The sequence below is a fragment of the Poecile atricapillus genome, chromosome 2 (genome assembly GCF_030490865.1).
Source record: "Poecile atricapillus isolate bPoeAtr1 chromosome 2, bPoeAtr1.hap1, whole genome shotgun sequence".
Taxonomy (NCBI): domain Eukaryota; kingdom Metazoa; phylum Chordata; class Aves; order Passeriformes; family Paridae; genus Poecile; species Poecile atricapillus.
Window position 1 is genome coordinate 108,889,007 of NC_081250.1, and position 27,302 is coordinate 108,916,308.

The 27,302-nt window shown below is 37.9% G+C and overlaps 1 protein-coding gene across 2 annotated transcripts in view; it reads right to left on the minus strand.

Moving 5' to 3' along the window:
- Positions 1–9,725: 9,725 nt before the first annotated feature.
- CDH2 (cadherin 2) overlaps positions 9,726–27,302 on the minus strand; it is a 115,192-nt gene continuing 97,615 nt past the window's right edge. For both annotated transcript variants that reach the window (XM_058832520.1, XM_058832521.1), the window contains 2 exons: positions 18,279–18,443; positions 9,726–11,159 (listed from right to left, as the gene is read on the minus strand). In XM_058832520.1, the coding sequence (XP_058688503.1) occupies positions 10,953–11,159; positions 18,279–18,443 (372 nt within the window). In that variant the 3' untranslated portion in view covers positions 9,726–10,952. The remainder of the gene's footprint in view (positions 11,160–18,278; positions 18,444–27,302) is intronic.

A 27,302-nucleotide genomic window follows, 5' to 3' on the forward strand; every position in this document is an offset into this window, starting at 1 on the left:
CAACAAATGTTTAGCTTGGTTAAAATTTTAAGCTAACCAAAATAAACTGAAAGAATTCACACCTGTTTTCCTTTTGTTTTCTGAGGTATGTTCCAGGCTGTTCTGTCAGTGTAAGACAAAGACCAACCAGTGAACATAACATAAGGAGCAGTAGGAATTATTTGATCTTTCAAGGAAGGACATTCGCAGATAAAGAAGAAGACCAAGCCAGTGAAAATTCTGTTTTGCCTGAGGTCTGGAAAGCACTTTTTGTATTGGAGTGCCCATGAGAGTCTGGAGGGAAAGTCAGCTAGGGAGTGGTGACTCCAAGGGTACACATAATTTTGTGGCTAGACATTTACTATGTTGCTCCTTCTACATCCTGCATCACTAAAACCTCACAGTGAGAGCCACTAATTGAATGATACATGTAATTGATTTTTGTAAACACAAAACAAGTGAAATAGAATTCTTAGCTAGTGTAAATTAGCTTAGCCTGAATGGTTTTAGCAATTATGCAAAACTGAAGCCAGAGATCGGAGAATCTGCCCCAATCTACAAAATATTAAGTAGTATTAATTTATTAATAAATTAATAAATATTAAATACATGTGCAGGTATGTGTGTGTGTGTGTTCACATCCATAAGACTGTAATACAGTAGCAGCATCCAGTTTTAATATTTTTTAAATTTAACCTCAAAATGGATAAAGTTGATGATATCTTGAGGATATCAGCTTTTATTAAAAAAATATGAGCAATTCTTGCAGCGTATGAAGCTCTATCTCAGTAATACTCTTTCCTATTTATGGCAACTACTCTATGTGGCAGCTCTTCAGAGCAGAACTAGAACAGGTCTCAGGTTGGGTGACACTGACATGGTTCTCTGACAAGACAAGCCACTCAAAAGTAGTGTCATTAAAAAGAATGTGCCATTTTCTGACACAACTGAATACAGGACTTTGCCCTACCAAAATCCAGAAAAAAAAACACTCTGCCTGGAACTTTTCTCATTTCTCTCAGAACTCCAATAAAAGCCCCCATGATTTCTCCCTGCTGCCAAATTATTTTTGGCTTTTAAACCCTTACTTTTCCCTTTAGCTTCTGATGATTAACTCTCCCTGTAAACTGCTTTGTAATACTCTGCATGGAGGACAGTATATAAAAATAAATTGCATTGAGTTTGATCCAAAACTCATTTGACTCAAAATTACACTGAGGTTTCGGGCTGCCTTTTTTTCTACCTCCACATTTCTAAGTCTGGCTGGCAAGCCAAATCATTTCTATTTGCTATCATAAAGGCTAAATAAAAGGGCAAACAACTCAATGCTTTTTCAATAAAATTCATGTTGTTATTTCAAAACGTAGTTCTCCTTTGTCAGTCCCCACCCCCATATACTCATTCACACACAATGCCACTTGGGTTGCTCATGTCTTTGCATATTAGTCTGCAGAAATTATGGAATAAGGTTCTATCTCTTTTGGTAAACCTGATCACTGAAGAAAGAAGGAGTCTGTTGGAAAATTAGCCTTTATTTACAACACTGACAACAGTGAAAAGATGCAGCTTTGTGCTATTGTGCTGAGGTTATTACCTTTCTAGTAGCAAATCTCAGGACACCCAATTAAAGTTCACTTTCAGTTTGCAGCAAGCAGCCTGTAAAGTTTGCTGGAAAGGAGCTGCCATATTGTCATTCAAAGTACTTTATATTAAACAGCACAAGACAGCGACAAAACATCTAATTATCTGATTACACTGCAAGAATAGTTTCTTACATGCACTGAATTTTGCATACCATCATCGAATACAAACTGTGTGCGTCAGTGACTCACATAAACAGAACAAAAAAATGAAAATAAGATAGGACAATGTGTTCTCTGCTCCTATTGTTCCTAAACTGTGAGACTGTTTTGCTAGTACTTCAAATTAACAGTGGGGATTTTGGGGACATCCACCTCGGGAACAGAAGTTTGTTCTGTTCTGTTTTTGGCCCTGCATAAAGCGTGTGGTGGCCAGAGACTGGACAGTCTGGGTGGCCACCAAGAGGAGAGCTGTGCACCAGCTCTTAGGCAAAGGTGGTGCTCCATGCAGTCAAAATATTTTATTAAGAGACAAGGAAGTAAAAAAATGCAGCCTTAGTCTTATTTCACATATGCCCACCCCTGTTGCTGTACAAGGAGTCTTTGGAAGGTGGTTGGGGCTAATAAAAATGTTCCTGTGGTGTGAAGGAGGGTGGGGATTAGTATCTACTTCATGAAGAAATTCTTGTGCACTTGCTTTTACCCTGGAAAGATCCCAGAAAATTCATCCAGGAGCCCTGGTGGACACTCAGACACAGACAGTTAGAGAAAATGAATAAATTTCAGTTTTACACCCAGGTTTACCCCACAGCTGCTCCTTTCTCTGAGCAATTCAACAGGTGACAAAAAAGCATCAGCAAGGATGCTGCACTGCTTCCCATAGCTTTTTTGCTGGTTAGTCCCGCCATGGCTGGATTGCCAGATGATTGCACAGATAATATATCTGGTACTGCAAAACTAAACATGGGTAATGCACTCTCACTTTTTTTGACTACAGTTTGGGGCAAGACAGAAGGGAGAAAGGGGTTTCTTTCTATATCTTACGAGAATAATAAATTCAGTGGTGACAGATTTTTACTGTGCCACTTCTTTCTGTTAGTATCTTTGCATCAGCCATAACATAGTCCAGCTTCTTCACAGTTCCAACTCTTTACACCATTAAACACAAATTGTGGCCTCTTGAGACCCCCTTTTACAGAAGGGAGAAGCAATTTAGCCTCCATAACATATCAGTCTCCAGCTTGTCCTGAAAGGGCTGTCAATTGTGCTGAATTATGTATAAAATCAATGCGAGGTGCTGTCTGCCGAAGATGGGTTGACATTAGCAATTTTATTTTCACTGAGGGGGGTCACAAGCCCCAAATCTTCAAGATCACAGAATAAATGCTCATTCCATCCCTACGTCTCTATTTCTAAAATTATACCCATTTTTACTCTTTTTAGAATTAAAAAAATGGTTGCAATAAGGTGCTGCTGCTATGAAAAACCTCTTCAGTTGTCTGCAATGGGCAAATTTATATAGTGTTGTTGATGGCATGCTATTATAATCTACCCTTTCTACCTACTTTCATTATAATCTCTGTTAAGTGGACATTCACAAACATTTTATTTTTGTCAGGGATCCCAAAATATTCAATTAACAATTTGAATATTATTATATTCAATTAGCAAAAATTTGCACTTAAGACTCACTAAGGATTTTCAATTAGTGGAGAAAATCTCCCCTGCAATAAGATGCACAAATATGCAGAAGTACAACATATCCATTTGAGTTAAAAGAACAACCTTGTGATGATCTTCAGAGAAGCCTGGTATTTTACTTGAGACTGAATATGAATCCTATCCTTGCAAAATTTCCATCACTGTGCAGGTGGCCCACAGCCCTACAATAAATACTTACACAGCATCTAGCTCATGACCCAGCATTTTACTAAACGCTTTTTCCTACTGTAATTATGAGTGGAGCAGCGTTAAAATCTAATTTCACGGCTTCATCTTCTCCCTCTCTAGAATGGCAGCTGATCTGATATTCCTGTGGTAGCTAAAGTCTGAGAGTAGTGGTCTTTGAGACCATCAGCCAACAAAGTTGACATCAAAATTCTCTTCCAAACACTCAATTCTGAAATAGATTTCCGTAAAAGCTCATTTAAACTGGGTCATCTGTCATCACAACATAGTCCAGTTCAGCAAACACAGCACCTTAGTGAATACAGTGAGCTGTTAAAAAAGATGAAGTCATTAAAGGACATTTTTCAAAAGGAAGTCAACCAATAATTGATAACAACTTGGAATTGTTATGTCAAGTCTCTATTTTCTGAAATAAATGTATTCATGCATATATTACTGGTGATTCAAGGCTCTTTATCTTCAAATGCTATCATATATGGCTGCAGGAATAATACAGATGTACATGTTTTCCTGAGCTGAGCGCTTGGGGAGGATCTCCAATGGGAGCATCTTGGCTGACTCAGGAGCTTTGGGTCTGAACTCAGTTTGGAAGGGCTGTGTTCTGCCACTCTCAGTTATGTTCTGTACTGCACTGCTCCTGTGTACATGTTGACACTACTGAATTTCAAAGGGGAAACATTTTTTGTGAGAACTTGACCTGATGGACGGCTACTCAGCAAAAAGGATTGCTTTCCAGCCTCTGAAGGACAAGCCTGAAGGCTAGTGGTCAAAAGGTTTCCTTGAGGTCATCAACCCATATGAAAACCTTATTCACTTTAAGTCTTGCCTTCAAATAGCTGAAGGCCGAGTGGGAATGTCCTTTTGTGAATAAATGCAAAGGATTTGTGAGCTGTTTCCTTCACAATAAGATCTAGAGATTTCCACGAGATTTTCATGGAAAAACTCATTAGTTTCAAATTAATGGCATTCACTCAGCATATAAAACACCAAGGCATAGTTCCTGAGCGTGGGCTGGGGCTTTTTTACATCCCAAACAGTAGTTCAGGTGTTAAAGTGTTTTCTTAGATATAGCAAGTATTTAATTAATCATACCAAGAAGGAACAACAGGAAACACCAAAGTAACTAACTCTAAGTTAGAGTTTGGATTTAGGCATTCTGCAGTCAGATAATTTGGTCTCTAGTCAGAGTGAATTTTTGCCACACAAAAAAATAGGAAGATCAAAAAACTTGGCAATAGCCTGGAATTCTTTGTTATGAAACATGACAGCAAAGCAGGTCTTTGAAGCTGCCTCTCCCATTCCATGAGGAGTTTTTAAGGGTTGGGTTCACTATTTTTGGTCTTTTTTCTTGTTTACTTTCATTTTGCCCAAATGAGGAAAAATCAGTTCTCAGACAGATAGGGCTCTGAATGTTGCTTCCCGACAAGGTCAGGTTAAAAGATAAGTTTTTGTTTATTTCTCAGTTTAACTTGAAATAACCTTAGTGAGCAAACCGCTCTTTGTTAACTTCAAGTCAAAACATACCAGTAATGATTCTACATTTTTAGTGTAATTCCCTCTAATCATCCTAGCACACTGCTTGTTTTTATAACTGCTTCACACAATGCCACCAGTAATGAATGTTCTAGAATTGGAACATAATTTTGATTATCTGGCCATTACTTTTGATTTATGGTGCACAGAGACAGCTGGGTTTTTATAAGCTCACGCTGCAGTACTGCAGATAACAAATATAATGTAATAATCAAACTTCTGTAATTTGGAACCCAGAATGGTGAGCCCATGGATCTGTCTGTCTGTATATACCCATACCATATCAACACATTTTATCTTCAGAAGCAGGAGTATAAAAGTAATTTGCACAATGCTACTATTCATTATTCATACCCAGAGCAAAATATGTTTCTTTCAGAATCACTATTTAGACTCTTTGGGAGGGAGTGAACCACCTGAAGGTGGTTTCATGAAATTACATAAATGTGCATCACCATGAGGTTTAAAAATGCATTAGTGCTTGGAAAAAAAAAAAAAAAAAAGCTTCTCAAAATGAATATATTTTAAGTAATAGTCATAAATAAAATCCATTGTGAACAATGAAAAATCTAACTTTTTTCCCTTGGTGCAACACAGGAAAATAGGAACTCTACAAGAATGTTCTCTAATTGGAGGAAGAAATAGCCAATTTAAAGAAGAAGATCACTGTTTTTTTTACAGCATATTGATAAAAGGTATGAAAACAAGAGCAAAAGAGATTCTTAGAAAAACTGAAAATGGTTAAGTGGAAACAGAAACAGAAGTGGAAATATTTTCTCAGCATTGCCAAGAGAACTAAGAAATTAGAATTTGCTTATGGAAGGCAAAAAGGTTTAAAAAACTATCTATTAGATGGAAGATGCAGCAAGCAACAAGAATAATTAATAAACCAGAGTGCATTCCCTTTGTTAATGAAAGACAAATGGTCCTAGGTATTTTCTGAAAAATAGGTGGGGAGAGAAGAATAAAGATGGAAGCAAATAGAAAATAATGACCACCTTGTTGAGGCAGTAAATGATTGTAGAAGGTGGCATGGCATGCAGCAGATGAGATGTGTGGGTACATTCCAGGGATCCTACAGGGGCAGCTTTTTTGTGCTTGGAGAAGAGCAGCAAGAGATGTACAATTATGCTTAAATCTTCTGAGAGGCAACAGTTACACACAGAAAAATGCATTCTCTGCAACCAGAGCAACAGGAGCGCAGCTCAGAGAGCACATGTCCAGCACCTCCTCACCCTGACTGATCTTCCCAAAAAGCTCTCTGGGCAGGGTTGTGGTGTCACATTGTCACCACAGGATATGTCTGTCTGTGGCAGAAAAGTCAAGAGAGCACATAAATGTGAATTCTGATTATATGTACCTACTGTCTCACTGGCAATTGCTGCATTTTTAGATGTTCTAGAAACCCACAGAGGTTTCAGTGGTAAAATACTATTCAGGACACTGACTTTTGAAAAGGAAGACGAGCCTTCCCAGCTATTGCTATGTGGAGAACATATCTTCCAGACTGCAGCAAAACAACCAAACCAAAACAAGATTTGATTCCTTGTGGCTTGTAAACTGAGGATTACATAAAACCTTGTGTGAGAGTTGGCACTTTTCAACTACCTAGCTAAACTGAGGAGGAAAACTGGGAAAGCCCAGTGCTGGAATGTAACCCAGCAGGACAGGAAGCAGCACTAACACCAAGTACTCCAGAGAAGGGACATCTCCAAGTTCTCTGTTACACCCAGAAAGATGTATGGCCAGTACAGAGCCACAGGTTGGCTGGAGAGTGTCTTGCATTGATTCATCAACAGATGGGATGCTCTTTCCCTGTCTGTGTGATGGAAGGCACCTTGGGTCCCTATGGGGAACACTTGGCCTTTTTTCTTTAGCCGTTCTTCCCCACTTCTATTTCCCAGCTGGGCTTTGTTGCTAAACAGAAAGATTTCCGTTATTCCTGTGACATATATTAAATAAATGGAAATTATCCTATGCTTTGAAGAAATTCCTAGGAAAGATCCTTGTCTAGAGAGAGACTAAACATTAAAGTTTATTTAAGCAAATATAAAGCAAATAAAAAAAATAAGGACACCATACAAATCTAGATCATCCCTGGCTGAAAATTGTGTATAAAATATACCACTATGGATTAGGTATTTAAGTGTTTGACTGACTTTTCTGATTTTTATTTGACTAATAAATATTGACTAAGGTAAAAGCAAGAACTTTGCTTTCACACTCCTGAACCAGAAAGGTAAATCTGCCAAAATCACGCTACTGCTGCTAGCAGGAAAGCTCCTTAGGAAGGTGGAATAGTTGTGTAAAGGAAGAATTGGTAGTAGCTTACACGAGACACCTCTAGTAACTACAGAAAGGTTTTAGAGACCCTTTTGGGGATTGTATGTCCCATCACCTGTCAGAAGAGGTTTTCCCTTGGATATTAAGGTGAATGGGACCATGGCAGAGTAGATGTAAATTTTCCTGGGTAAGGAGTCTAGTCCAAAAAAGTAGAGAACTCCCAAGCAGCATCCCTCATGTGGCTTTTAGTCATTTTGCTACTTTGGCACCAAAAGAACCACTTGGAGTTCAACTGCTTGAAGGGAGCATGGTGAGTACATTTTTGACTGTTACAGGATGATATATTCATCAGTATTTGGCAATCCCAGAGAAAATGCAGTAAGGTAGACCCATCCACATATAAGGCCATAGATATCCATTTCAAATGTTTATTTCCTGAAACCACTGTTCCCCACCTTTATCAGCCCTGAAGCTGAGAAGGATATAGGCAGTGAAAGGCTATCATTGGAAGAAAATACAATTTGCAGAAAGGCTGAAAGGCCAAAGTTGCTAAAGCCTAATTTCTTTCCAGTAACTTCCCTTGGATGCAGTGTTTATAAAGCACAGATAATATATGCCCCTACCAAATGCCATTCACAAATTAAGCTGCCAAAATTTCTGATTTTCAAAAGTATTGTAGGGCCCAAGGTTCAGCCATCTTCCTCTCACTGCAGCCTCGCTCTGATGGGCATTGAAGCAGGTATCACGGGTACAAAACCTGGTTGCACATTTCCAGAATAAGAATGAATCTGAAACTTCATGAAAGATGATCAGTTCAAACATCTTTTTTCTTCTTCTATAAGCATTTGAGATGCATAAGAATCATTTGCCTTTTGTTCTGTTCAGCAGACCTAATGCTGACATATCACTAGGTCTGGGAACTGTTGCTACGACTTCAAAGGACCTGCAGAGCTGGCTGTTTGTCTGATCAAGATAAAGCTCCTACTGCTGTGCAGAACAGCCAAGTGCTTATAAAAGATGACCTCTGCCCACTTTTAACAAAAATTGTGCTATAGTCCAAACTGGAAATCTTTCACAGATGTCTCCCCCAGTGTGTCATTCAACGCCAATGAATAAAGTTCATTTAGTATTTCCAGTTTGTTGGTTCTAAGTAATAATAATAGATTATGCTTAAAATACATTTTTTCATAATTTTTTGTGCTAAAAGCTGTCTTCCACTTATTTAATATGCATTGACAGTTTAAATCCTGCCCTTTATGAAAGTTTTCCTTAACTACGCATGGTCAGACTTTATTTCTACATCCTAATGTATATCCTTTGTTCCTTATACTACAAATTGAATTTGGAAATAGCTTAACTGTGCTTGTTGGTAACTTTGAAACATTACTCAAAAATCAAGGCTATATTACAGCATTAAGTTATAGTTGCAAATGTAGAATATAAATTACAGCCAGGTGTGCAGAGGCTGAAATAGCATATCCCAACCCGAGAGGATTGCTACCTTTCATCAGGAGCGTGAAAAAGGAAGGACTCGTGGAAAGCCCAGTGGAGATCAGATTTTGGGATTTACCTCCTGAAGTCAAATTATGTAAATTAAGGTGTGAGTGCTGAGGAAGCAGTGAAGTGGCACCATGCAGAGCTTTCCCCCCAGATTAACGCGCTGCCCACGCAGCTGCCCCAGCACAGAAGGTGGCTATGCCAGACCCAGAGCCTGGTTCCCCTCCCTGCCCACTGATGGCAGAACTGTAGGGTTTCTGCTGAGTTAGAGCTTCACACCATTCACAATTAGCTTGTTAATGTCTGTAAAGGTAGGCATCAAACCTGGGCAGATTGCTGCACAAGAACAAACACAGAACTGCTGTACCTACTATGGTTTCTCTGTTTACAAGCAGATCACGGTAACATGGTAACATGTTTACTAATGACAAATCTCCTAATGGGGCTTTTTGATAGAGCTCCATGACCCTAAGCACCACCATGAAGGACATGATTTGATGTGCATTCAGGTTAGCAGGGGCTTGTCTTCACTTCAGCACAAGAAAGTCCAGGCAGCAGAGGACTGCCACAATCTGCAGTTTATTTATGCAACCCGCAGCATAATCACACATTTATTAAACTGTCAGTCTAGAAATGGGCCAAAAATGATGCAAGTTCTTATTTAGATAATGCACATTAAACTGAAGAGCTAGCCATCAGTGGGGAACTGAAAATTGAGACTTCCCAGAAATCCCAGCACAGATGTCTTTGCTTTTACCTGGGAACTTGCGTCCCAAATTTGTGCTGGGCTTTCTTCTACATGCAGTTTGTTTTCAGTCTGGCAGTAGGAAATGCCAAAGAAGCACACACAACTTCTCACAGAACTCAAACACATTTTCAGTACTTTTTATTTACTGTAGTCAGGGCTGCTCAGGTGGAAGAAAAAATGCCAAACAAAGCACCAGATCCAAAATTAGCATTTTATTCAGAACGTTGGGGTCAGAGGTGTATCATTCATATTCTGGTACACAATACAGAGGCAAAGCTGTTCTCAGAAGTCTCTCCAGTTTGAAAGCTCCTTCCCCCCTCCCCACCCCAAAAACATACTGTATATTTTCTCGTGCCAACAGTATCAGGCCAACTTCCCCCCCCCCCCCGCCCCCCCCCCCCTTTTTTTTTTGGTACAAATTATGTAAAACTTTTTTGTGCTAAGAACTTTTCTCCCTCCCCAAACCAAAAAAATAATAAAAATAAAAATAAAAAAAATATTGAGTACTCTAACTACAGTTCAACAATTGAATCAATGTCACTTGTTTGCAACCTGTTTTGTAAATACTTTATCCATAAACGAAAGATATAAACATGCAAAAACCTGAATCCATAGTCCAAATAATACATACACGTGTTCTGAAGTTTCTGCACTTCTCCACAGACTATGCCAATAAAACATTATGTACACATACCATTTTTTACAGTGAAGTGGGAAAAAAATACTAGAAATTAAAAAAAAAAGAACCAAAACCAAAAAGTGTACATGGATTAAGACCAAAATGTGTCTAACATTCTAGCATAAGAAAAAAAAAAAATCAATTCTGCTACAAACTGGTGATATGAAAACTCCCTTTATTTGCAACCAGCTGCATAAGTTTTAGAATTTTAGTGAAAAAGTCCCCTAACATCTAAAACTAGAAGTAATGTACATTGTTCCACCTCATGGTCCTCTCTCCCAGATAATAAAATTGTTCCATGAGGATTTTTTTGTTTATTTTTAATCTCCTTATTTTAATAAAAGCAATGCGATGTAACAAAAGCATTGTGAAGTATATTGTGTTTCACCTTGCTCCTCCCCACCCCAACATATTTTGTCTCTTTAATGCATCATTTCATAAATCAGTACCATTAAAGCCTTAAACATAAAACTAATTCCGATCTGAAAAAGGTACAAAAAGGCACATAAAATCCCAGTGCTTCTGTACTGTAAAATTCAAGTGTAACTGAGCTCAATATTTTTTTCCAAACAGCATTGGATCACTGATATTCCACGGAGCCCAAATTGGTTTGCAGCCTAAGCCAAAGCCTTCAGCAAGCACTTGTGCTAGTAGACTACAAAGTTAAAGCCTAGCTTCTGTATGCTTTTGGGGAATATCAGTTGAAATGTTTGTACTTGTCCAAAACCAAAGTTCACTTTGAAGTTCAGTCATCACCTCCACCGTACATATCAGCAAGTTTCTTGAAGCGTGGGCCCCAGTCATTTAGGTAGTCATAGTCTTGCTCACCACCACTACTTGAGGAGTTAAGAGAGCTCAAGGATCCAGCAGTGGAGCCGCTTCCTTCATAGTCAAAGACTAAGAGGGAGTCATACGGTGGGGCTGTAGGGTCATTGTCGGCTGCTTTAAGTCCCTGCAAGAAGGAGAGGGAGAAAAGAAGATGAAGTTCTGTATCTGAGAGCGAGACAAAAGCATATCCGGAGTATTTGCAGCGCAGTTATCTATCAAGCACCACTTGAGAAAACAAAGTTCTTCCTCTCCTGCCATTCCTTACAAAACAGGATTTACATTTTTGTAACTTTAGAACGGCCACGTTTCCAGCATTGCTGCACTGGACACTTTGAATGCAGCTGCAATTACAGCCCTAACAAAACCTTAAGAGAGACTCATGGCACTGGGACTGAAGCCAATAAATAAACAGTTTCAAAGACATACAGCTCACAGCCTGTGCCATGGCCAACGTGGGAATGGTTAGACAGACGAGGAAGGAGAAAAAAGCATGTCTGCAAAGATTCACTTCAACCATCTCACATGGTCAATAGCATGTCCACTGACTTTTCTGGCCTGCAGTCTGTCAGCATGTGCCAAAATCCATATTTAGTTAGTCCTGCTAAACTCGTGTACCTCTGTAGGCTGCTGTGAGAAAAATATATGGTATGTTATCTTAAGCCTTTCCTGTTTTGCCACATCCACCCATGAGATCCACCTGCTCTTCAGAAAAACAGTGACATTAAAGCTGAATACAAGATGATGACCGTTTTTGTTTCCTCACTTCATACCAGATGATGACCATTTTTGTTTCCTCATTTCAAAGTACTTAAGTTATCAACACACAAATAGTGGGCCATCAGCATTTTTAGATTTTCAGTCTACAAAGTTGAATAGCCCAAATTAAAACCAACACAAGCTGAATTGGAGGAAATGCTGGGAAATTGAAGAGGAAAAACCAGGAAAGAACCACGCTTCTTCCAGAGAAAAGCCTCTTCATTCTCTGTTTTGTTACATAAGTCCAAATCTAAACACTTACATGAGTAACTAACTCTAAAATATGAGACAATTTCTCTGTGCTTATCTGGGAAGATTTACAAGGTGAATATAAAAGCCTGAAGCCAAAAAGGCGTCTTATGATTTGTATTTTTTAACCTCACAGTTTCTTCCATGGGATTAACAATGCTTCTTCAAGATCTTCCATACTGACTAGCATCTACTGTGGCAGCCACTGACAGAGGATAATGTATCTTCCAGAATTCTGTAAGGCTGTGCTAAGATTTTAAACTGCTCACTATTAATTTTTACCAGTGATATTTCTGCTGGTTTTACTCTTAATTTTTATTTATTTAAAGAATGGCATCATTATACTCCCACTTATTTGAAGGGATAAGTGTGCTTCCTTCAAATTATTTAATATATTCTGGTATTAGAAAAGTATATTTCACTTTCAATTGTGTTTTATCCAAATATGAAAAAATGGAACAAGAAGCTGATTTTTCTTCTACAAATATGTATTATGGAGTATATACATATTAAACCCATTAATTAAAGCATTTGGCATTGCTAAGGTAGAAGTGAATCCTAGTTCTTTATTACCTATTTAAATAATTCAGAATTGCGCAAAATGTACCTAAAATAATTTCCAAATCGGTGGTGGAAAAGCCCAGCATATTTATCAAGCTAATGACCTCTAACCAAGAAAAAATTTTGGCCTTGAAATTATCATTTCATGTGGTACAACAACATCAAGCAGGTTATTAATAGCCTGCATTAACAGTGCAATTTTGAATTATGAGATAAGAATAATTGGTGATGCTTGTTATCTTTCTCTGGCATTTTCCAACCTGATGGCCCTAACAAGCACAAAAGATGTGAGATTTTGAAAAGTCAATAGCAAATGCTGGAAGGCATCCCTTATCCAGCTTCCAAGGGGGAAGTTCTAATGCTTTCTCTTATTTTCTGCTGCTGAAGCACAAAGGCAACTTTACGTCTTAGGCAGAAACTGGCCTTATGGTATTTAGATCTTTCCTTAAGCCTGCTTGGGGTGGCAGACACCCATGTGTTTGGAATGCAGGTGACAGGGAAGGACAATGAATACCAGCTGAGGTTAAGCAGTGCTGAGGTACGAATGCCAGGTATCCAAGTGTGAAAGTCATTTAGAAAGTCGGTTTGGAGACAAAATGTTATTTCCCTGCAGTTCTGCCTACTAATAGCCAGCCAACCATGGGATACCAATTTATTAAAAGAAATCAGTGAACAAAACATTCTCCTACATTACTGCAAAAATTCTGATACCTATCAGTCATCCATGACAAGGCAGAAGGCAGCCTCGTTCCATCTGTTTTTCCAAAGGGGAAGTTGTAATTTTTTTTTCAATTTGTTGCTGCTATCAGGATAGCATTTCAGAAAAGGAAACTGGTTTTGAGTTACTGACTTACTAGATAGGATCTTACTAACAAATTCATTTTCTCAAAGGTTGTGCTGGTGTTGTAATCCATTTCATTCAGAGAACGTAGCTACAGGTCATGTTTTGGAGGTATTGATTCAAGCGTGCAGACACAAGTTACACTGACATTTTCACCTATCTTCTGGTTCACAGCGTAATGACTGAACTTAGTGTCCAACTCTTCAAATGACAAGATTTCTGCTATACTTGTGTCACAAGTTACATACTAAAATGAGAAAGAAATACTACGATGTTTTCCCTTTCCCTCTGCTAAGCCGGTTCTTTGAGCATACGCCGTGTAGTGCTGTGCTTTGCTGTTGGGTTCTACAGCACGTCAGACAGCCCTGGCAGTGCTACCTGCTTGGTAGCTCCCTTTGGTTTCAGCATTGCCACCTTTTTTTTTGTTTATTGTTTTGTTTATTTCAGTGGGTGGAGGCGGTGTGGATACACAGCCTGCTGCATCTGCACAACTGAAAAGACAATAAATGGCTGCCAGGAGTGGCTTCTACTGATTTTGCTGCCAAGGCATTCATTGTCAGTCACTTCTGAAAAGATATCTCTGTTTTTACCAGATGTGTTCAAGAACCTCAGAGCAGCAGAGTTGTTACAATTACTTGGTTTACAGTTTCCTAGCTGAAAACCCAAAGTTTTTATTATAGCGAAAAGCTCATTTAACAACAGAATTTCTGGAGCACATCCTCATGAGCAGGGGAACCTGCTGGGACAGTGAATTGTCACATTTCTTTGCATGTGCTACATCACCAGTCCACAACAAGCAGTCACAGAAGAGCCACAGCAATAGAGAGGCCAGCTTGAGACCTTGAACAGACTCACTTTTTTCTTTTTACTCTTTTATGTATGTAGTAGAGCTTTCACTAAGGAGGCAGTAAGGGGCAGAACTGGAGAAAATACAGTGCCTTGGCTGAGAAACAACAGTAAACTTGCCTTAATACAGGCAGCAGTCTCCATTTTTCTCAAATTAAAGGAAAACAACCCCCTCAAATCTTGAATATGGAACATTACAAAATCTAATGCTTCTATTTTCATTAATCATACTACTTAATCAGATTCAGCAGACTTTTGATGAGAAGGAAAGGAAAAACAAAAACCTTCAGGGAAATACAAAAAACGATTGGTTTACACTTGGAACCATTTTTTGACATGAGAAAACAGAAACCATTGAGGGACTCCATTCTGCATGAAGGTGCACTGTATCAACAACCATTTACTAAGAATGAATTCAGGGTCCTCCCTGTCCCCATGGGATGAGCCCTTTAGTTTGCAATTTATATTTAGTTTACCTCAGGCTATGTCCTCCATTGATTATAAATATGTTCTTAGCCACAAACTCTCCATCACAATATAACTTGCTTGAGATATCTAGGGACAGTATAGGTGGGTCTTGAAAACAGGATTAACGAAACTACTTCAAACAGGTCTAATTTATACTGTCCTGCAAATCCTGACTATTTTAAGTGTTAATTATGCTCCACACAATGCAGGTTAGGCTTTAAAAAGCTCAAAATGGAAAACAAAGTCTCTAAAGGATTCTTGATAACACATGACTTATTCCACTGACTTGTTTGTACACTGAACTGGAAGAAAAGGAGGTTTTTCCCTTCCCCTCTTCAATTACAGATTCATCTATCCATTGAAACGGACAAAACAAGAAAGTCCTTGAGGTCATTTAGCTTATGCCTGCAACACCTCTTTTGACTATTAGACACCTCTGGAACCATCCTATTTTAGACAGTTCACAGCTTTGTAATGTTATGTCAACTTTGTGTTATAAAAATGCATGACTTTTTATTGTAACTACAACTTGTTTTTCAACTGAGAAGTCACCAGAACACTACAAAATACTCTTACTTATATGTATGTCTCATTAATACAAAGGATGACAGATAGAAAATAATATACCAGAGGAAAAAGAGTACTGCTAAAAGGAAGAAAACCTAAATGATCCATTAGATCTTTTTTGCTTTTTGTTTTTATGACTCTGTAATGAAAAAAAGAAGAAAACCCCCATGCCTGCTTGGCAATGGGAGCTAAACCCTCCAGAATCTAAAATCAATGACCTGTATTTTTTTTTTTTTGTCAAAAGCTGAAGTAATTCAGAAGTTCATCTGAACAATGCTGTGTGTCTGAGGTGTTGGTGAGCATTCAACAGATTAAATTAATTCCCACACATGGACCAGCATCCCAAAAGATCATACTGACCCACATCTCCTGGAGTAGGGTCAAGTCCTCCAAAAGACTGCACTGATCTCCCAAAGTGTCGCATCTTTTCAAGCCAAGAGGCTAATGCAGATTTTGCTACCGAAGTGCTGACAATTCAAAAGCAGCCACCTCCCTGCTTAGCTAGGGACTGGGTTAGTTTTCTAGGTGGTTTGGGTTAGAGATGCCCAAGGGAAGAATTATGTCTAATAATACTGAAGTTGGATGTGGGGAGATAGGAACTTTGCTCTTTCTTATCTTGCCATGTTTCCACAGTTCAGCTTATCTTCGGTAGGAACTGCTTTAAGAAATGTCTGGTACAGGCTTTATTCAAGATATTTTTTTCAATTTACTTCAAGTAAAACTGAGAGAAACTTACCAAGTTTCTTGGGTTTAATTGTACCAGGACTGCAGGTACCATTTTCTGGACAGACAGAAAACCTGTGCAGCCTGAACATTTATACTCTAAACACTGAAAATTCTGAAATTTAACTGTAAGAATGAATGCTACTATGAAAGACAGACTCATTTCCTCCCACACCCAGTAGAAAATTTATAATCACATCTGCCATGGGAAATTTTTTACATAAAACACAAATTAAGGAGGCATTATTTTAGAGAAATAAAATGCCCATTTTGCTCAGACTTCTGGAAAACAGAGCATGGACAGTGTTTGGGTGGCTATCGTCAGCTAGACAGGGTTAGGTGGAATGTGCCACAGTAAAACAACATATTGCTGTGAAATCCTAAGGAAAAAAAAAATCTTATGAAGAAGACAAGCTAAATATATAACACTTAAAGCATAGAAACTACCTCAGATAGCTCCTTTCAATCAGAGGACATAATTAATTCTGAGCTAACTTGCAGGCAAGAAAATTGCCGTGTTTTCTTTAACTTCATATATATTTCCATGTATTTTCTTAATCAATGACATTAATGACATTATTTTACTGTATATGCATAGTTGGGAGAAGCTTTCTTTTTTGGTGGATGGCAAGGGGAAGCATAAAGGGAGGTACTGATATAATACAGTAGACAGCAGGAAGAAAACGACTCCATGCTTGTCTGTAGTGCAACATAAACATACTGGGTTAAATCAAGAAAGCAACTACTGTTCCTTCAGCTCCATGTGTACACACTGATGCTATCATCTTCAAGGGTGACAACCTACTGAAAAACAATATTGCAAGAACAGCTTGCTAAGGCATCAAAATATTGTAGGAGACCAGACAACTCTGTCCCCTTTCTGGCTTTCCAGACCCATTCCCTGCCTTTGCTCCATGATAGAGATTCCTAGCTGCTTTGAGAACAACAAAAAACACGGTTCTTCACTACTGCCTGCCAGTCTGGTCACAGCTGTGTGAGAACAGGATGGGAATCTCTGATTTTGTGGAAGCACAAGGAAGCTCCTGTGTGTACACTGCCTTGGCCAACAACGTGGGTCTTTTATTGTCCTGTGTCTCCACTACTTTCCAGAAGCCAATTACAACTGTAATATTTAGAAGTGTAAGGCGTGCAAAAACTGGAGTCTCTTAAAATACAATGTCTTACAAGAATATTTGTACATTTCCTGCTAGTCAATTTCCCTTCAAGATTTTTGACAATTGTATCACTGTATACCTTAAAAGGGGCAAATTCAATTTTCTCCAGCTTTCTAACACAAAAGACTTTAGTATATTAGCCTGACTTTTCTTCAAGGCAAACAAGAATAAACACGTTTGCAGAAAACATTCTGCAATACTCTGCAATATGTGTCCAGCTCCAGCTGACAAGGAAGATATGAGAAAACCAGAGAAAATAATTAACTACTACAATTCATGTACAGAATAAAGCAAAAATAGTAGAAAATTCTGGGTTAGCTTTTATTTTTCCTATAACCAGCAAGCACAAGAAACACATTTGATCGTATGACAACACCGATGATTTAAGACTGACCAGTGATAGAAATAATAAGGATAATTTCTTTCAGAACTATCAGTACTCTGGTATAGTCTGAATCTCAATTACATTTATTAGATTGAAGAATCAAAGATAATGCAAAATCTTTGAAAGCTCTATGACAAGACAAGTATTAAAAGCACTTACATAACATTTAATTTAGCTGCCCTGCCCACTAATCGTATTTGATGGAATTCTTTTGGTCTTATTGAAGGTACTAAATTTTCACAATTATCTGGATTCAAAGGCTAATGTATGAGGAGAATTAAAATGAACTTCTTCCATTATTAAATTACTGTGAATTAATAAATGAATTTAGGTTACACTACAATTTTGTTAGTCTGTTTATTACTTGGAACCCACTGCATAATCCTGCTTGGAGATATTGTGGTTGCAGCTGATAACGTACTATGAATGTAATTAATACGAATGCACAGAAGTTAATTGATATATCTTCTCTTTCTGTTTGAATGAGTTAATTAAATTTGTCTGCACTTTAAAAGAACATATTTACTTCTGTCTAGTGAGACGATTTTAATTGTCTAAGGAAGTTTTAAAAAGTTATTATGTTCCAACATAACAGCTACTCATGCAGAGCAGAATAAACAAAATATAAAAGCTTATCAGATCTTAGGAGGAAACTCTTTTTCGCTTCTTTACCTCATTAATGAAGTCCCCAATGTCCCCAGGATGAGGAGCAGCTGATCTGACTGGATACTGAGGTTCTGCATGGATTGGCCTTTCATCAAGACGTCTGATTCCAACAGGTTTGATGGCATCTGGTTCCACAGTGTCAGGCTGCTGGAGCTGGCTCAAGTCATAATCCTGCAAAGTATGAAACAGACCCAGTATGTTAGCAGAATTCCAAACAGTATCTGTTGAGGGGAAACATGAGCAGGAAAAAAGGAAAAATGCAAAGTATCTTTCAGCCGAAGTCTTGTTTTCAGGATTGTAATGCTTACTGAGAGTAAGTCAATAACACTGCTATTTGCATACCAACAGGACGTTATTTGATTTATACTCCCTGAATCTCCTGTTTTGATTCTATTCCATCAGATTTGTAGAGCTTCTCATAAGTTTTCCCTTGAGAAGCAGGGATTTGAGTAGTACTATTAAGGGACTAAACACTTTACCTAGTAATGATGATTTACAGCATAGAGCAAAGATGCCAAATCCAACTCTTATTTTTTTTATGAAAATAAATACCATACATTCTGAGAGAAAAACCAAGCACAGTGTTCTGCAGTATTTTCTAATACCTTCAAAGAACGAATTTAAGACTCCTTGCTGATTTTATGTGGCTTTCATAATATGAAAGCCAAAGGGGGAAAAATGTCATAAGAAGTACAAAGCTCCTCAGATTTGGCCTTAATTCTAAGCACTTTCTAGAGATTACTCATGAATCTGTTCATTAAGTACTTGATGCTGCAGTTTCAAACTCTGGCAGACTGATGAAGTTAGCACAGCAGTATGAATTCCAATAAGCAGTATGTATGTATGTGAAAAATTTAATTAGATCAATGTTTATGCACTGAACATAGATATGCCTGAATTCTCTTTGCACAGTGCAATGCATTTCATTATTGTCATTCTTCTCACTGTTGCCATGTCTAGAAGAAGTCATGCTCTAGGATGCCTTTGCACAAGGCCCTGGTGAGAATGTGCAACAAAGAACTAGACATCAAGGCTTAAACAAAAGCCATTCACGAACTATCAGCAGATGGTGGCTCATGCCAACTCTACTAAACGCCAGATACCCTTCCCCACAAATAATCCAAGCAGTCGTAAACATCCTAAATAAGCTGCTCTATCCATCTAAAATATCGATTCTTCAACAGTGCTGTTCTGGTAAAAATCTTATATATAATCTCAACTTGCTGGAAGTTGTCTGTTCAGACTATCAGATTTTCATTAGTTACTTACTGGCTCCTAAGGGAAGGAATGCAAGCTTTTACTGCTGCTGTTATCTCATGGGATGTAGATCCTTTCTGAGACTATGACCTCCTGTGACCCCAAACCCAGACTCTTCAACAGGAGAAGAATTCTTTTTGACAGCAGTGATGGTAGTTTGTGGGGAGAACTGTAACTGATTATCAAATCCACTACACCTTCTGATTTGTTACTTGGGTTCTCAGATGACTGCACACAAATATACAGTCAAAAAAGGTGGAACAGCTCCACTGAGATCTGAGAATGCAGTTTCATATGCTTTAATTAGATTACAAGTTCCTTGGGGCAGAGCTGTAACTCCTACCCTTCGGTACTTCATGTACCAAACAGAATAATAAGTGATCTCCAGGAAGCAGTATGAATCGGAGAAAAGTAAACATAACAGAACTTTTTATCCTTTCCCTTTTATTACATAAAATAAATCAAAATAGTTTAGAGACATGCTATCAGAAAATCCTATCAAACAGAGAAGAATGTACTTTTTAGAATTTATAAATATGTAACATGAGTGCTTTTCATACCCACCCAAAAGATAAAGGTAGAAAACACCAACAGGGAGAAATGAAAAATATTTTTTTTTTAAAATCTAAGCATTTCATTGTGGAGGAATTCAAACTGGTATGGTTAAATAACAATGTAGTCAAACCAGAAGAGAGTCTCTGTTCATTTCAATTCTATAAAGATAATTTTTTTCCCACCCACACACATATGTATACAATTCTTTTACCAGTTAATGGTCATACAGAAATATATATCAAGTTTGTCAGTGTATTATGTCCACATCTAAGGCATCCTTTTGTATATATTATATATTTAATAGTTTGAGACATATCCACACTTTTAATAGCTAAAAAGTCAGCAAAGATAGCCATCTGTGAGTTAACAGCAGTGCAACAACGTGTCCTTACGCGGAATCCCATTTTGGTTTTCTTTTCTAGGGTAATTTATGACAATGTCATTTAGCCTTCTATCAGAGGAAATTTATCTTGCAGGTCTAATAGTGTTCAGATGGGAAAAGAAGCTCTATTGTATGTATTTCCTCGGACTCTCAAACCTCTCGTATCATTAAAATCAATACTAACTGCACATCAGTGCGGTACGGCCAACTCATCCACCACCTCCCCAAACCTGCCGAGTGCCAGGCAGACACAGCACCATGCAACACCTCCAGCTGTTCCAACATTCTGTCTAAAGTCAACTCTATTACTGCAAAGTAAAAGAAGGAAAAATGCTTTAAAATGCCAGGTCATGAGCTGTTTAGAGGTGCTGAGGTCCCATCTCTTCACTCAGTGCTGCTTTCACAGACAGGAAAGTGGAAAAGCTTTTCACAGACTACCTAAAGCTCCTGAATGCACTTAAAGGTTAGCGTCAAACAGAGTTTGTTAAGATAGTTAACTGGAGAAGTGGCAGCTGAATGGAAAACTGGCACATCAAAGACAGAACAAAACATGCTGGGATAGGTTGGGACAGACAGCTTTGAGCAGTATTCTGGGTCATCATTTTTAATCTTTATTTTCAGGACCACAATTCAACGGTGTTTTGGTTTTGCTGCAGTCTTTTCCCATATAACCTGTTCATAGTTAAGATCTGCTTAGGGATTACTGGCAGTTCATTGGGGAAAAAGTCTCAGCCCTCCATTGGAAATGTACTTCAGCGAGAGTTGTGAACCTTTAATTCATATGGCTGCCAATTTTTGTCAGAAGTATTTATTTTTACTGTTTAGCCCTAGCTCCAGCAATTCTAGAAAAAATTCCCCTTCCTTCAGTTTGGACTTGAGCACACCCCCACAGATGGTTCATTCAAGTTTTTTCCTCCTCAAACTTTTGGACAAACTTATGATTGTTGATGAAAGAGAGAACCTTAGTTTTTCTCAACTGTAATACTGCTAAGAAATACTAGTTTGCACCCATTTTCCATCTAGAAAAACTCAGGCCTTTGGAGACCTGGAAACTTTGGAAACTTGGACTAGTCTGATAGTCCAAGCCTACAGTCAACAGAGAAACCGAAATCTCACACTCTACAACAGGGATGCAACTGAAGAAAGTTGAATGACTTTTTGTTTTTCTGCTTGTTTATGAAGGGATCTGTTACCACTGGAGAAACTATAGCTGCCTTTCCAATAACTGGTGGTTAGAGATGACAACCTTAGTATTCTAGAAGAGCATTTTATCAAAGTTTCATCTTGTGAAATCAATCTCACTGCCCCCCCACCCCCACCCCCCACTAACCCCCTCTCCCCTCCAAGTTGACTGCAATATTGAAGTTATTAGCTCTTCACTTAGTTGTAACACCTTTAAGAAAAGACTTTGACCATTATTAGTTCAAACCTTAGACATTCCTGAAATACGCAATCCCAGCGAAGAGTGCTCAAAGTCAAAATCAGGTAGTCAAGCCCTACAAATTAACTACTTTACCAGAAGTGTATGCAGAAGATTGTAAAACCCCCAAAAGCTCTTCTTTAAGAACATGTACACAGTAATTTCAAAGCACAGTTCAAGTATCTCAACTTTAATAGAAGACATTTCCAGAATAGAAGGCCATTTTACTCCCCAGTAATCACTGAAAAACAAGATAATTCAGCCTTCAAAAATCTCCTTAAACAACTTCCTCTTGGGCAAGGCAGCTATTCGCTGAACAGAAAAAGCACCTGAGTAATAATCCCTCACAGAGCAGTTGTCAGTTACAACAGGAGACATTTTAAACATATTTTAATTTTTTTTATCCTCATTAGCTGTTCTAAATTAGAAGATTTACTTAAGTTCTTTGAAAAAACCCTAACAAAGTAAAAAATTTTATAGTAATTGATAACTGCCTTATATGAATGTATCCTGGAGCATTATGATGCAGAACTGCAAATGACAGAATGAAACCACAATGAACTAAAACTATAAAATGCTATGCAGAGACAAGACTGACTTTTTTTGAGAAAGGAAAACTCCAAAAATATTTTAATACATTACACCTGAATTGAGCTTTCCACTACCACAGCCTAGTGCCTGGAATGGGACTGACATTCATTACTGATTTATGACTCTGGCTTCTCTCAGAGCTCTTGGTTTATTTCCTGGCTGTTCATGAGACCGTGATACACCTCTAGGGATGTCTTGGATTTGTACCTTCTACACAACAAAAGCTTTGGCTAGGCATGAACATAGGACTGGACACAGGAATCATGTAACAAAACCACTATACCTGTTTCTCATTTTCAAGGGATGCACCCTTTTCAAAGAAATATGAAAGTTTAGCTCCATCCTCATACAAGAAATAATAAACTTAATGGTCACCAGATCACTTTGACATAATTTGATGGTGAGACCTGAAAACATCTTTCACGGAACACAATCAGCTGCAGTGGTTTAGGTGCATATAAAGCAAGAGTAGTAGAAATTTGAATTTTACCTGCCCCTTTTAGAGGATGAAGCATTAGTATAAACTCAGGATTTTTATTTTCTTAAGAGAACAGAATCTTTGACTTTGAAGTACCTATGGATAAAATAGGTGTTCTGCTTTGCCTTTGTCTTCCAAAGGCAAATACTGTCTACTCAATAGAGAAATTGGATGGGGAAGTAAGGAAAGAAGTATTTTACTTCAGCATGTTCTCACTGAGATCTTAAAAAAAAAAAAAAAAAAAAAAAAAGAAGTGAAAACCAATCCTGCTATATATTCTACCCCCAAACCTAGCAAACATCACCCTAAAAAGCTATCAGAAATTTGCACTTCAAATATTGCCTGAGTTCTGTGAAATGCTACAAACCCCCTTAAATCTCATTTGCTGAAATTATGAGACTTTCAAAAAAAGCAAAGACAGAGGACTGAGTAGATGTAGGCTGCAGGTGGGAGGATAGTTAACATGCCTACACCAACAGTTGCTCTTTGTCATTTGCTTTTAGATTACTTTCTGCCATGTTGCTTTTCCCATTTGTTTTTATTATAGATGCATCCAGAGTAGTACAAGTCAATAATTTTTAAGATAATGAAGAAGCTAGCTTATCTTTTTCATAATAAAAAAAGTGAAAGTTAAACTCCAGTTGAAGATACAATGCAGTAACATGCACAGGTTCTAGATATGATAAAATAAAACAAAACAATTTTGTAATGGAATTATGAAAACATTATTTTTCACATCATGAGATAAAGATTCACCAAGGACTGACAGTAATTCCTCCACAGGAGCCCTGTATGAGTCACTTATTCAAAAAAGTGAAGCTAATGTCTTAGTAAGCAAACACAATCCCCAAAATAACTACCTTTTAATTATAGTATTTTATATTCATGGGGAAAATCATAGCAACCTTTATTTAATTCATTATGGTTGAAATTTCAGAACATAAAACATGTTCTATTCTTAATGCAATGCAAAATGAAGGTTAAAAACTGAGAGTAAATGATCTGATTAACACTCAGACAAGGGTGGTGAAAAAGAAAATCTTATCACATGGATTTATAAAGTTAATGGAGGTAAGGACCATTATCACCTTTGCCACATAGGTGGTTACAAGACTCAGGACAGAAGACTAATGTTATCTCAAAATGTGGGCATACAGAAAGTTAAGACAGAAAAAAAAAAACCTCAAACCCCCCCACAAAAAATCACATGGATTACCTAATTTTGCTTTTATCTATGACATACAAATGCTGTAACACAGCTACCCTTTCATAAAGGAGCGATTTCTACCTAGAATTTAGATTCTGCACATATAACAATAAACCACTCATCTTTTATTTTCAATGAGATTAACACCATTAAAATAAATGCTACTATTTTCCCTCTTTATGTAAATACGTAAAAAAAATGACAAAAATCAAGCTATTGACTAATGTAAAAAAAACCCAAAAAACAACTGATGTAGGAAGGACCATGAAGACTCCTCAGCAAGAAAACTATTTTGAATAATAGTAAAATCATTGCATTGAAATTCTTGTGCTGAAAAGATCTGAGGGCTAGATTACCCTACATGTTCAAAACAGCTCATCTGCAATACTTTAAAAGCATACCACCCACTTGCTCAGACAACTTGCTTCAACAGGACCACCTGCATGAGCAAGTACTACTAGAATTCAGAAAACATTATAGAAATGAACTCAAAGGAGAGAATCATCTTGTGCAATGAGATGTATATAAAAGCAATTAGATGAGAAAAAATGTATCACAGTTATCAGGCTGACATATGCTGCACATATCCCAGCCAAGCACCCACCGCCTTGATGTAAGTCACACAAATGGCCTGAGATAAGTGGCGAAAATGAGTTAGTGATGGTTATGGCTTGTGATGTGCGTGAACTACGCTGCAGACACACGCTAAGTGCTTCAACACTCAGTCAGCAGCAGCCTTTGGTACCTGGAACTGAGACTGGTGTTACAAGTTCAGAGCACATTGCATCAGGAAAGAATATTCACCATTTGTGTCTCACACCTCCCCATTTGCTGAACAAATACAAGCTACAGTTCATGAGGTCCATTAATAATCAATGAAGGCACCCGCTACCAATTTCGTAATTTGAACTTTCTGTTTCAGAATATAATGAACTGTACTGTCCCCCACCCCCAGGAATTTAAGATTCAGATACACTTTTAGGAAAAACAGAACAAAATACCAAGGTTTAACAAAAAACCTCAAAACAAACCAAAAAAACATCAAACAAACAAACAAACAAACTAAACACAGAAAACCCCAACACTCCTCCCCTTCCCAAACCAGTCCCATTGACTTCTCTGGAATGATGCTGACTGAAACCCTCTCATGGCCCATCTCACTCCAAGTCAGGTAGGTGAACTGTTAAAAGTAGAAAATAGAATACTGAGCAGAAACCAAAGCTTTCTATCTGGAATATCTCTGCTTTCTCCCATTTCCCCCCTCACCCCCAACTTCTGCTAGTACACTCATCATTCACAAAACCCAGAAAGTTGCTGCCTGGAATGACAGGAATGCTGTAAACTTTTTGGAGCCTGTTTTTCAGCCTTCTTTTTCTAGGTGAAGAAAGTCCAGAACATTTCCAGTGTTGACAACGCTCTTCAGAGGCGAGCAGGCTGACTTCAGTTATGACCCACAGATCAAAAGCTTTTCTGGCTTAGAGAATTAATAGCATTTTTCTCAGCTGCTGTGGAGATCACACGACCCTGTGTACATCATGCCAGGGTAGAAGACAACTATGAATCGTTCAAGATCCTCAATTTTCCTGACAAGCATTCATTCTGTCAGACTGAACAAAGCAAGCCAAGATGGCCTCAGATGGGATTAACAGAAGACCTTCACGATGGACTAAACTGCTCTTTTATTACAGATTTCACATCATAATTCCATGGAATTGCTTGCACAAGAGAAAAAACACCCAACAAAAAAACAAACACATCAACAAAACCAAACAGGAATTCCAACTTGCTGCTGGCAGTTGCTATGACTCAGAGGAACTAGCTGGAATTTGAACTCTAATTTCTTACGGGAGACATCACTCTGACGGAATGTACAGAGTTTGAAAGGAACATGCTGAACATGTTTTAGGGTTTTCTGGGTCTGTCATGGCAGCTAAGAAACCCAACTTGCATAGCTTCAAAATAAATAAATTAAACCTCTCAAATAAATAAATTATTTTAAGATAAAAACCTCCAGTTTAATTTGTTTCAGGATACAGAGATCTAAGTTCTATCACTTACCTTCAAGCCCTAACACTCCTATCTTCAAATAACCTAAACATCTGGGAAATATCAGGCCACACAGAGTAAATCCTCAAGTTGTCTTTCTAGAGAAGCACATGATTTTAAAAAGTATTTTGCTGGCTAAAAATAACAGTAATTTTACCGATTATGAATATGTCTAAAGCTTTTTAAAATATTATTTTCACTGAGATGCACATGACGTTTTAAAATTCCCTTTTATTTCACCACATGAGATGCACCCTGGTCTGGATGACTCTGTGTTTGAGTCACCTAGTGTACTGCCTTCTACTGAAGCTGCTTGTTTAATCAATCCTCAGGATTTTAGGGATGACACACCATAAAAAAGAATATTGACGCAGAGCATTTTCCTGTAATTTGGTGATGACTTATGAATCCAAGACTGACACAAAGCAATTTTTCTTGATTTTAATAGAACATTGGCAGTTTTACCCTATGAGGCCTCATTCTGAAAATACATTTTTGATGTTAGTCCCATACTTTTTTAGAACATTCCCTTCAACGCTTGAATACTTTCATTAACATTGACAAAAACTCAAAGATTGTTATAGCCAATACCTTTTGCAGACAATGCTCTGTACGCAGCTTTGCTTCTGCAGTATTTTGCTAAGCCGTGGTTTGCAAAAATGGGATTACTGCTTGCAGAGAACTTGTTGGGACATTCAAAAAGCTTTGCATTCTTAGATTTTAAATCTGACATAAAATGTGTGCAGAACCAAATAAACCCCAATGAAATGTAGTTCTCCCTCTTTCCCCTGGGCACAGGAGCAGAGGGAACCAAGAAAAAACAAACCTAGGATTTATTACCAGCTAGTTAAGTACAGGCAGAATTTAGATTTTAAAAAATGTCTAACCAAAATAAAGTAAAATAATCTCCCTGAAAAGCAATACAGAACATATTTACATTATCCACTGTAGACAAAAGATCAGTTGAAAAGTTTGTGCTCTCTCTTCATCCATTCTGCACAGTAACGAATTCCTAGCTTTGAAGTTAATGGGAGAACGTACCCCCATTTTACTTCTAGTGGTATAAAAGTGGCTACAGTAGAAGTGGTCATAAA